The sequence below is a fragment of the Chelonia mydas genome, chromosome 1, assembly GCF_015237465.2.
Source record: "Chelonia mydas isolate rCheMyd1 chromosome 1, rCheMyd1.pri.v2, whole genome shotgun sequence".
Classification (NCBI taxonomy): domain Eukaryota; kingdom Metazoa; phylum Chordata; order Testudines; family Cheloniidae; genus Chelonia; species Chelonia mydas.
Genome location: NC_057849.1, coordinates 232,930,677 through 232,943,597, shown reverse-complemented (window position 1 = coordinate 232,943,597; position 12,921 = coordinate 232,930,677). Strand labels below are relative to the sequence as shown.

Below are 12,921 nucleotides of genomic sequence, written 5' to 3'. Positions count from 1 at the left end.
AGTAAATCAGATTTTCTGGGTCAGTCTTTCAAATATTAATAATTTAGGTTGGCAGGTAAAAACAGAATGCCATGATTTTTAAGTATTGTATTTACCGGAGTATCCAGTGTTGTTTCTACACTGAAAACACAAAAAATCAAATATTAACAACAATAAATTTCTAAGGATTTAAAAATTCACCCTACTTGTAATAATGTTTGCTACAGAGACAGTCCCTATCTGCCAGATTCAGCTAATTGATTTCAATGGAGTTGCATTTTATACCAGGGCTGAATTTGGCCCTATGTGGGTAGATTCTTCTTGAAGTGTTTATAACATCTCCTGTTTTATGCTTCTTAATTCTTCACAGCTCTCCTTGCACTATGACTAGGAATTCCTTTGCAAGTCAAGAGGAAAAGTAGAACAAGTCCCGTCTCTGGAGGAATATATTTCTTAGATGCCATAAACAGGAGCTGATAATCATTTTCCATGCAACTGGTAACCCAGAATATGGTAGCCTGACATAAAGGCTGACCTTCCAGTGAAAAGCCATCCAATTGTGACCTCTCTATTGCATTAGAACTAGCTGCCCTTTAATAGATAGTATTAAATAATCACATTCTATAAAAGATTGCATTTTAATCATTTTACAATTATACATTAATTACAAAGGTTCTATGGCTGCTCCATAGTTAAAATTACATAAAGATTTGCATTTAAACTAGGGAATAATCTGACGTGTTTTATGTGAATACAGTAACCCTGATCCTGCAAGCTGCTCTTTCTGCGTGGGCCTCCATTAACTTTGTTGGGGATCTGCCTGAGCACAGGGATCCCTAAACATTTTGATCATTGCAGGACCACACCCATATCACGGCTTCCCCAAATTTACCAAACTTAGTCTTGGGTTACAGAATGACTTTTCTAAGAATTTACAAATAAATCTGTTACTTAATTTATTAATTATAAGCATTTTGAAATGGTGAGTGTATACTTTCTTGAAATTCCTCTAGAAAATATATTTTGGATTTTTGGAGATTGGAAAACTAACTCACTTGGAGATTTTAGCAAAAACTGAGGCACAGTCTATTTTAAGGTTTATTAACATGTAGATTTTTTAAATTAATATACGAATTATAATGTTTTCTATCTACTTCACAATGAAAGTCAATGGATATTTTCATTACTGAATTAATTTGATGGACGTATTTGTCATCAAATGGCTGCTTCACAAGCCAGGATTTAATTTTTTTTTTTAAATTATGTACCTAGCCCTCATGGTTGTGAAGAAAACCTTGAAAATGTGAACCAAATGAAACTTATGCAGTGGGAATATCCTGAGTCTGCAGACAGCCTGAAATAATGTTATCTACTGGTAATGAATGAAATGGTGCAATAATAATGTCAATACTGGTAATTATTTCACTGCTGAAAATGTTAGAAACACTGAATTAATGTGACAGCTGCATTTGATGCGGTGCTCATTGTGAAATATCAATAAAGTCAATGAGACTACTCCCGTGCTTAAGTGCTTTGCTGGATCATGACCTTAATGTGCAATGGCTTATATGACAAATGTTTCATCTAAACTTTGACATTTAAATTATATTTCATGTGTTATTCATAGTGAAATGTCACGAAAGTCAATGGGACACTTGTGCTTAAAGTTACACATGTGCTTAACCAAACCCCTGAATGACATAGGTACGCTGACCTAAGTCCCCATGTAGATAGTATTAGGTGAATGGAAAAATTCTCCTGTTGACCTAGCTATTGCCTCTCATGGAGATGGATTACTGATACCATTGGGAGAATCCCTCCCCCTGGTGTAGCTAGCATCTACCCTGAAGTGCTACAGCCATAAACAGGGGCATTGTGAGAGTTATTCATATATGTTTGTAAAACACTTTGAGGTCCTCACATGGACAGTGCTATAGAAATCCTGAGCAGTATCATCCTTAATACTCTATAAATAGACTGCTGTCAGAAGGTAAGCAAATGTTATCTTAATTAACAAATTCCTGCAGATCCAGTTGTTATAAAATCACAGTCACATTGTGTTTCCCAGCTCACAACAAATATTTGACCAAAGTCATAAGAAGGTGAAAAAATTTTAATTAAAAAGAAAGCAAAGTACAAAAATGCACAAGTAATCATCTCAGACATAGTTCCTAAGTGTCATGGGTGTTCTTGCTATAATTGGAGTAAAGAGTGGTAAAACAGAAGCATTTTCTGTTGTCCCTCTGTCCCATTCTAATCTCCAAAACCATTTGGTGTGGAATTTTTTCAGCCTGCCCTGATGTCTCTGCTGTAGAGTCCTCTCCCATCTCAGACTGATCGTAGCAATCAGCAACAAGCAATTTCTCCACAATCTGAATCCTTACTTTTACTGTATTACTATGATGATGGAAACTTCTGTCACCTATTATGTTAAAAGAGACAGGAGGAATTCCTTTGGGACATGTGGACATTTTATTTACTCACCTGGTTCCCCAGAGGTGGGAAATATGAACCACCACCAGTAGAGGAATGAGCCTGGGCTATGTAGCTGTGGGTTTTAACTTGGTGGCATGTTTAAGCTTTGAGCTGTGGAATCTTGACAACTATTCTGTTGAGAATTAGCTAAAGGACTCCACTACTTTGGTGGTTGGTCAAAAACTCCATTGTGTTGGTGGGTCTAGTTCTCACTGGGGTGTTGTGGTCAAGAATGCACACAATACTGCTCTTACTACAAAATTCACTATTTAATTACGTAAATCTTAGGCTGTCTACGCCTAAACCACTTGCGGCATAACTCAGCGCTGCAGCTGTGCTGCTATAGTGCTTCAGTGCAGACATTTACTTTAGCAAAGAGAGGGGTTCTCCCATTGCTGTAACTAATCCACCTCCCTGAGAAGTGGTAGCTAAATTGACGGAAAAATTTGACAGAAGATTTTTTCCATCAACCTAGCACTGTCTACACTGGCAGTTAGGTCGGCTGAAATACATTACTCAAGAGGTATGGATTTTTCACCCCCCCCCCAAGCGATGTAGCTGGGCTAACTTTTTTGTGTAGACCTGGCCTTAGTCATTGTCTTTACTGGGGGAAAATGTGTATTATCTAGTGGACAAATTTTCTCCTTATTTAACTAGTAAGGGGAAAGGAACTCTGATGTGGAGAATCATTGCAGACATGTCTCTAGTAGTGGAAGATAGTATCATTCCACAGCTTCTTTATATGTAAGCTTTTGATCTGTCAGCTCTAGAATGAATATTTTTTTCAGCTGAAAATCCTTTACACTTAGCTTTGCTTGACCACTATCTGTGCTTTGTTTCACATCCTCCTCTTATGTTACCCATGAGACTTCCTGTACCAGTTTTTTCATAAACTGAGAACTCTGAATTTCCTACATGGAAGATTACTCTCTAGTTCTTATTTGAAATGGGTTGATATGTTACTTTAACCATCACCTTCTCCCATGTGTTAACTTGTTAAATCAATGGCTGATGATGCTCCTGCACATTTGTAACTTGAAATACCAGTTCTCCATTTGGTTGACCAATTAATATCAGTTTATTTGCTAACTGGATCATTTATTGTCTTTTTCAGGTTCCTAAAGTGTTTTACCTTTGTTTATATCTAGATATTATATTGCTAATAAAACCTTTTCAAGATTGCTTTATTTATCTTGGCAGATTCCTCTAGTAATGGTTCCCTAGTTAATAATATCCAAGGGAGCAGCTTTTCCTGAGACTGTTGCAGAGCATCTTCCATCTCAGGGGTTTTTAAACTGTAACCCAGGACCATAGTCCTCCCTTACGTTTTCTGTTTAATACATTATAGTAGCATTTCCCTGTTCATCCTATTTTAAAAGGAACAAATAATAGTTTTGATCTATCATTTGAATCACAAGAGGAAAAAGGAGAGTTCTTCAGAATTCAACTACTCACTCGAGTGAGTAGTTGAATTCTGAAGAACTCTCCTTTTTTTGCTATGATAACCTCAGCTACAGTCGATGATTTCCTCTTCCTTTGGTCACTATTGATGCGTGTTGATGCTGAGGAGCTAATTCTGGAAGGTGCTGAGCTTCTTCAATTCTCACTTACTTTAATGGGATCTGAGGATGCTCAGCACCACGCAGGATTGGGCTCTAGCTTCCTGGAATTTCTCCATCCATTATCAGGAATTCTGGTCTTTCAGCAGCTTCTTCCAGCACACGTCACAACAGTCACAACTCTATCTACCAATGGAACCAGGAGAACATTAATTCCTGGCTAAAGACTGCTCTGGTTGGCCTCTTGTGTAAGCCAGTGAGATGAAGTTCACTAATAGAAATGCCGACATGATAAGTAGTCCAAAGGAATCGTATGCATCTTATTCCTCTAAGATTTTAATCTGATTTACATACAGCCTGACTCTTGATGTGCTGAATATCCCTGCATCTCATTGATTTCTGGGAGCTGCAGGTGCTCAGAGTCTCTGGAAATCACACTAATACTGACTTTCACTCAAAAGCCCTTTACAAACCGAACAGAAAAACACACCTTAAATGTATCCTTCTGTGGAGAAATGAGTAGTAAACATCCAGTTTACTATGGAACAATGGAGAGGAAATACTTTTGACCAAAGACAGCCTACTATTAAAACAAGTGTCACAATGTGCAGACAAGCCCACAATTCTCAATGTCTCATCTAAAAGACACCCCGCACCAAGAGTAAAATGCATGCAATTCAATTTATCTATGGTATCTTGGATGGCTGGTGGTTTGAGCTTACCACTCTGATTCTGAGCTTTGGTTCTAGGAAGTCTAGGTATTTTCACACCCAAAGCTTAGAGTATTATTAATAGCTCTCTCTGTCATCAAGAAGGCCCTGAAGTGGAAATTAACCTACCAAGACAAAGTAATCAAAGGCTACATTAAGTTTCTGCACACTCTTCACAACAGAAGCTGACAGGGTTAGTTTTGGAGTGGTCTTGTTTTGCTTCACATAATACTGCAAAAAAGTCATCTTTGATTAAATAGTTTCCTTCTTCAGTGATGCCCATTTAGCTGTTACGGCTTCATGCAGGTTCAGGGTCCCACCGTTGCAGAGCTCAGTGTGGTCAAGGATTTAGTGTATTTAAAACTGCCCTAAAACAAAATGAACCAGAAACCATGCTACTGGAAACAAAACCATTGCAATAGGACGTGTTATTAAAAAGCACCAAGAGTATTATCCATAGAGGTATTTAGGTGCCTAAATCACTTTGTTAGACACCACTGCAATCTATAAAACTCCTGCTCAGCTGCTGTCTAACTCTATAAGCAACTAAACCCATTCTGCACCTAAATTTTTTCCTCTGGGCACACGCTCACTGCAGCTTCATTCTAGGTGTATGGGTGCCTATCCTGCCTGAACATGTGTACTACAGCCTTGTAATAGGCATCTGGATGCCTATTTCTGGCTTAAAACCCAGAGCAATTCACAAAATGGGAAAGATAGGTGTTTGACTGTCTAAATTGCATGCTGGGGGTGGGGGGGCAATCTGGGGATTATGCTCAGAGGCCACCTACTGGATTGGGCTCCTCAGGGAGGTTCACACAAAACAGTGGGGAGTGGGTGGGAAAGGGACCTCCCTTATAATCTTTAGGCAAAGGGATAGACTATTCATCCAGGATGTGGGAGACACACACACACACAGTTCAAGTCCTGCCTCCACCAGAGAAGGAGAAGGGAATTGAAGTGGGATCTCAGGAGTGTAATCTAAACATTAAGCTACGTAATACTCTGATATGATCTCCTCAAGCTCTGTTGAAGTTGTTCCACTTTAATTAAACAACAGAATATTTAAATATTATTTGGGCCACCCCAAGAATTAGAATGATTCTGTAGCCTAGGGGTTAGGGCACTGACTTTAGAGATAGCAGAGCCTGATTCAAATCCCTTTCTTCCCCCTCAGGAGAATGAGGGCTCCCACAGCCTGGGTGAGCATACTAGGCTAAAGGGAGGGCTCCCTCATTCCACCTGGGACTGGTTTGCTTTGGCCCTCACATGCAACTTAGGCAGCTGAGCACCCATCTTCCCCCAGTTCGTAGCTAGCCTGGATTGAGGTACATAACTTTCAGAGAGGGGCAGGGTTTACCAGCTCCCTGCCTAGCCTACTGGTGTTGGTGGACTGCAATCTTAGGTGTCTGTCTCTCCCCGTTCATTGTATAGGTGTTCTTAAGGTACTTAACTCAGCTTGGTAGATCACAGTGTTATTCCTGTGATTTTCTAGGAACCTAAATGTTAGGCACCACAATGCTCAGCGTTGCAACACCTAAGGCCCTTTGTGGATTCCACTGCAATTCCCTTAAACATTAAACCTACGTTTGTCCAACTAGAGAGTGCCATTACTTTTCAAATAACCTGAATTATCTGTGTATCAGGGGAAAGTAGTATTAAGGATATATGCTTTCGCCAATGTATGCAACAGATGTTTAAATAGCGCATACAACAAAAATTAGCTGTAGGGAAGTTTGAAAATAAATTTACTACAGGTTTTTTTTAATAATTCTATTTACTGTCAGCCTTTCTGATATTAAGTTAGAGTAACAATCTATAAAGTAACAAAGCTGAGGTAAAGTGGGGTTTAAAATGAATGATGCTCAGTGTGGAGGATAAGATCGAACGTGTAATGGGTCTGAGCTGTGTGTGCTGTTGTCTAACATTGAAATACCAAAAAGAAAAGGAGTACTTGTGGCACCTCAGAGACTAACCAATTTATTTGAGCATGAGCTTTCGTGAGCTACAGCTCACTTCATCGGATGCATACCAGTTATATGTGACTGAATTGTGTGCAGACTATATGCATTTTGACTCACTGAAATTTTTTTAACTAACAAATCATTAAGAGGCCTATCGCTTTTAAATGAGTAGAGATGAAAGGCATATAGGCCCCTATGGGTGGACCTTCATGCCTGGTGTGGAGCCCAGTGGTATTTTCAGCAGGGCTCTACATAGATGTAAGACTCCCTGCTCCCCCGACAGCCCTTGTCAACAATACATTGCAAACCTTGTCAGCTATTCAGAGTTTGGACTCCTAACCGTAAAATAAACAAACAAAAGCAACAAAACCCCCATGAGATTCCTTATAACCAATCTAACCCTCAAAACCAAACTTTACTGAAAATATTCAGGTTTCTTTCTGACCAAACTTCAAACACAAAAATGACAAATCCAGATTACATATTATGTAGCCTGGAAAACTATTATTTAAAACCAACCTCAATTCATATGCCATGTTTCTGGTCATAGAAAACACATTACACTGGAGCTACCATTTCAACCCATTAAACTCAGGCATTATGGTGATAGACATGGTATTAAAAACCCAGATACATCCTCAAATAAATACACCACTGTGAATCTGTTTTACGTCTTAAATCATTATTTGCTGGGGTAGGAGTAGGGAAATTCTTTTCTCTTATCTGTTCATTTCCTGGCTCTAAATGTTTCCCTGCTGAATGTTTCTCTGGGGTTTGTTTTATTGTGTGCAGTGTACTAAATATATTATTACTATATGCAATTTACCTGGTCCTGTGGCTTTGAGAGCTAAGGCCCTGATCTTGCAAAGATTTAAACCTGTGTGTAACTTTACTCATGAGGCCCATTAAGTATGCTCCCAATTAAGTCTTTGTAGGATCTGGGCCTGATTGTTTCAGCCCCCTCAGAATTGCAGCAAATGCTGTCCCAGAGGGGCACATTCTATTGGCATGGTTTCGCTAGTTTAATTGAAGGTGCAGTCAGTTTGGAAAGAGGATTTAGGCTATTGGACCCACAGTGAAGGAAACTGCATTGCAGTAAGACAAAGATGGGACCAGCCTCTCAAAGCCTGACTAGATCTCATGTTCTGGGTCGGCTCAGATAAAAGGGGATGCGAGTGGCACAACCTGGCTCTTGGGGCTGAACTTCCCCAAGGCAGTTAGCTCTGGTGGGCCAGGCTGGGCTTGTCTCTACAAACTGAAGTAAAAATTAATCTCGCTAAACGATTGTGACTTTTTTACTGCCGTGTAATTGCCTCCTCTCTGTCACTCAGATTTATGCCTTTATTGCTAACAGCCGGTGGCAGCCAATTCTCTACTGGTTGGCACGTCCAGCGCCTCAGCTTCTGCAAAGCCGCCAGGCGGGTTGGTGCGACGCGCTCCCGCCCCGGCGCGGCAGCGAGGAGGCAGCAGCCCGCGCGGCTCGTCTGACCCCGCGTTCCCGGGGCTGAGGAGCAAGGGGCTCGCTCCGCGCGGCGGCGGCTGCTGCGTCCGCGCTCCGCTCGCTGCGTGGCCCTGGGCTGGGGTGCTGCCCGCAGCAGCGCCTCCTCCGGGAGGAGGGGGAGCCGAGGGAGCGGAGCGGCGTTTGCCGGGCAGTTGTAGAAGCTGAATTGCAAACCCGGCAGCCGCCTCCTGCTTGTTTATTCTCCCCCCCCTTTCTCCTCCTCGCTTCTTTAATGAGGGGCACTCGCCTCCCTTGAAGTTGGGGGGCAAAAATCGGAGAGCGCCCCAAGAGCCTTTAAACAGGGGCAAAGCTGTTCCGAGCAGCTTCCCTCCTGCGGAGCTGCGTCTCTTCCCGGCAGAACTTAGCAACTTCTTCATCTCCCCACCGCTTGCCTTTTATTTTTGTGTCTCTCTTCCCCCCGCCCCTTCCCCTCCCCAAGATCTGCAATGAACAGGACTCTTCCTCCCCCCAGCCATGGGGAATGGCGAGCCACGGCTTCTGGCAGCGCCGGGGAGGATCGCCCGAGGAGAAGGGAAGAGTGTATGTGAGCGCGCGAGAGAGCAGCAGGAAGAAGAAGCAAGCGGGCAGAAAGTCCCTGCTGCCGCTGCCCGCACGCAGCTCCATCCCGCTTCCCCCCCCTCTCCCCTGCACCTCCTTCCCGAGCAGCAGGAGTGCGGGGGAGCAATGATGGCCTAGGAATGAACCAGCGCTGCTGACTTTGTCCAGCGGCTTCTTTCTGTTCTTCCACCCCTTCCGACAACCCCGGGGATTTTTTTTTTTTAAACCTGCAGCGATCTCGGAGGGAGAGCCTATAAAGAGGGCGACAGGCTCTTTGAACAGGGGACAGGAGAGGGAGGCTGATCTCCCTACAAAATGCGAGGCTTTAACTTTGCCGACTCTTCCTAGCCTTGCCCCTCTTGCGCTTCTCCGTTTGCACCCAGTGATAGATACTAAATTTTTGCAACCTCTGGAGGAACTTGCGAGGAATTTTTCTCGCTCCCTCTCTGCTGGGGAAGGGAGGGGGTTGCCTCGTTGTGTATGTGGGGGGAAGAGGGGAGGCTGAAACTATGGCTCTGACCAGCGACTCTGCCAGTGTCCGGGGCAAATCCGGCCGGAGCATTGGCGAGGAGAAAAGCCCAGCAGCAGGAGTAGGATCCGATTGCAATGGGTATTGTTGTTCTGATGGGAAACAGCAGCAGCAGCCGGGCACTCAGCCGGGGCAAAAGGAAGACTCAACCTGCCAGCTCTGCTGGGGAGACCTGGTGCTGCAGAAAATCTGGAGCTCCCGGAAACTTTCCTCGGCTCTCTGCGCCGGATCCCTGTCCTTCTTGCTGGCTCTGGTGGTCAGGTTGGTCCGAGGGGAGATCGGCTGCAATCTGGAGGAGAAGGAGGTAGTGGCGGCGGAGGAGGAAGCAGCAGCCGCAACAGCTGGAGGAGGAGAAGCGAGTGGTTTGCCGTTGCCCCCAGCAGGGCTCCCCAGCAGCAGCAGCAGCTTCCAGCTGACTCCTTGGCTGCATCCCATCGCTTTGCTCTTCAGCCTCATGTGTGTCTTCTTCTGGATGGGCTTGTACTTACTGCGCTCCGGGGTCCGCCTGCACACAGCCGCCTTGCTCCTGGCCGCCTGCTGCGGGGGGGAAGCGATTGTCCAGATTGGGTTTGCGGTAGGGGAGGATCACTTGCTTTCCTTCACCGCCACGGGGGTGGTGCTGAGCTGCCTGGCCACTGTGACATGGCTGGTGCTGAAGCTGAGGCAGGGCGTCCTCATGATCGCCTTGACTAGCGCGGTCAGGACCACGTCCCTCGTCTCCTTAGAGAGGATCAAGGTAGCCTGGAGACCCTACCTGGCTTACTTGTTCGGGCTACTGGGTATCCTGCTGGCCAGGTACGCGGATCAGCTCTTGCCCCATTGCGGGGCGGCGAAGCCTAGAGAGGTCTCTGGTGCCCAGCTGGCCAAGGAAGAGGTCCCGGTGTTTAAGAGGAGGAGGAGGTCCAGCTCCATGATCTCTCCCGAGATGTCCAGCTGCAGCAACAAGTCTCATCGGAGGACCTCCCTGCCCTGCATACCTAGGGAGCAGGTAAGGAGCGCGACAGATCTTCACAATCCCAGGGGGAATCCAGGAGTCCGGGGACTGAGGAGGAAGGAAAACCAAGCAGTTAGGGTACAGCAAACTTGCGGGGGATTTTTATTTATTGATTGGTTGAGCAGACACTAGAAAAGGAGTCGTAAGACATAGAGTGAAGCATTGCGAGTTGCTACAAACTTTTTGCTCGCTCCTTTGGATGTATATCGGGGCGGCTGAATGTTTCCCACAAATTAGGGAAGTGGGGACTGTACGTGAAATTCGAAGAGTTCCGTATCCCCTACCCAAATTCCAATTTTCTTCCTCCTTATTTTTATGCTTGAAATATCACTTTAATCTGCCTTAGTAACACTTTAGTTTTCAGCACTCTGGTCGGCTTTATTTATCTCTGCTCAGTAGAAGGGGGATAGAATTAGAGGAGTCTTTAGAGCAAGGGAAGGCTTGTTTCAGAGTTTCACTATATTAATGTAAAATCTTGAGGTTTTTACGCTGAAGATTTTTTTAAAATTTTTTATTTTTAACTTGGCCAACAGTATAGCTAGCTGTTGCTGGGCTGGCTCTAAATACTGCGGTGGGGTGTGTGTGTGTATGTGTCTTGTTGTTTGTTTAAAGTATAGGTTAGCCCAAACTGGAGGGGCATCTAGCATCAATTATAAACAGTGATTTCTGAACTTTTTTTGGTTTGTTGAAAGAGGGCATTAATCGTATTAAACTTTCACTGGTCCGTAAAAGGAGTTCATCTTTTTGAAATTAGCATATTTTTAGTTTTGTTTGGTATAGCGAAAAGCCTCTTGCCTAATGTATTGAGTGTGTTTTTTGAGAAGGGGCCTGCAGTAGTTAAGTTGTCATCTTAGCTTTTCGCTTCTTGGCTACTACGCTGAGCGATCAAGAAGTTTTATACCCCAGTTCTTCTGTCCTTTGACACTAGATATATGGTTTTTATTTAGTTTAACTTTATTTTGTAAAAACTGGTATTTGAATTTGAATTGATGTGTGTTTTTGTCTAGAAAAGTTTTTCTCCATAAGCTTCGAAAAGGGAAAAAAATACATCTAAGGACGTGAACAGAATTAATATGAACATCTTTATAGCATAAACAATAAGGGATTCCAGATAGACACCATTAAAACTTAATTTTGCACTTGAAATTGTTTTGAGTTTTTGAGACTTAACCTTACACAGCAGAAGACTATTTTTTGGTGGACTGAGTGTAACTGAGCATATTTGGAGTAAGTATGACACTTGCCCAGTGGTGAAAAGGGAAACCTAGGTGGAAATAAGTGGCAAATGATGTTATATTTCCTTTTCCATTAGTATTAAAAATGACTTGGTGAACTGTGGCCAGCTAAAGCTTATTCCGTTATACCAAAGGCTTTCTTTCAAGTCCCTTGCTGGATAAGCAGTTAGGTATTTTCTAAGTAATGGCATCTAACCATATGGTGTGGGTGGCTAGTTTGTTTCTAGAAATGGTTTGATTACATCTTTGTGGCAGTTCATGGCATTTGCTAGAAGAATCCCTGACAGACTATATCCTTGAGGCATATTTTACAACAAATGTACTTATTTATTTGATCTAAACAAAAATGTTAAATAAATATTTACCACAGTCTCCAACAGTGTGGAAAAAATAGAAAACTGACTCAGTTTTGACTCTGTTTTATTATGAATTATGTGAGAGTAATTAGGGTGTAAGAACCATCTGTAAATACAATAACTTTATTTTTCTCTCTTAGACGTTTACTTTATTTGATAACTTTTCCAGAGGTTTCTTGCACTAATCATGTGTAACATCTAAAATATTTTTTCACTTGCTGTGGCACTTTAAATAAATGCAGCTTTCTAGCAGACATGTTTAAATGTAATCACTTTGATATGGTCTATTAAGCCCTACTATAGTTATCTTCTTTTGCTTACGAATAGAACACAAATAATCTTTATTATATACAGTATTATTAAATCCACTATAGCAAACAGATTACTTTCTCTGTTTGTCTTAATGTTTTCACTTCGGAGCACAGGTTTAATTATGTCTTGAGAAGTTCCAGTTTTCACCCCAATAGACTGTACAGTGGAGACAGCTGACAACTATATAGTTTACTATTTTGAGGGATTTAACCACATTTCTACTTTAATATTACTCAATAGAAGGATCATGGATTGCTTATGCCATTGCTTATACAAAAATGGATGATTATCTCCAAGTTTGTTTTTAGAAGCAAATTGTCACATTGAGTGTGTGTTTAATTTCTCTTCACACTCTCTTTTCCTACAGCCACCCTTTTAAAATAACAAAGACAGTAACAAGAAATACTGTGAGGCTCTCAGAAAGTGTCCCTTTTGGCTGACAGCAAAACAGAGTTTGTTTTTTATAAGGAAAATCGGCTCCTGGTACTTTGAAGAAGCTGTAGGTAAATGTTTCTCCTTAGGACAGCTTTTAAATATAACATGTTTAAAATAAAATACTTTAAAAACAACTGCTCAAAAACCCCAAAACAAAGTTATAAAAAACCCCGCAACCTTGAATAGAATGTTGCAAGTCAGAGATCGCTTTTTGTATGCTGTTTTAGAGATGTGAAAGCTCACATCAGGAAATAGACTCACAATATTGTTTTAATGGGCTGAAAAACCTGCTTGAATTGTGTAGCAGATAATGT

At 42.4% G+C, this 12,921-nt stretch overlaps 1 protein-coding gene across 1 annotated transcript in view; it reads left to right on the top strand.

Moving 5' to 3' along the window:
* The first annotated feature begins 8,127 nt into the window (after window positions 1–8,127).
* Window positions 8,128–12,921, top strand: part of PDE3A (phosphodiesterase 3A) — a 359,524-nt gene continuing 354,730 nt past the window's right edge. Inside the window, exon 1 of the mRNA XM_037915985.2 lies at window positions 8,128–10,263. Coding sequence (XP_037771913.1) covers window positions 9,256–10,263 — 1,008 coding nt within the window. The 5' untranslated portion in view covers window positions 8,128–9,255. The remainder of the gene's footprint in view (window positions 10,264–12,921) is intronic.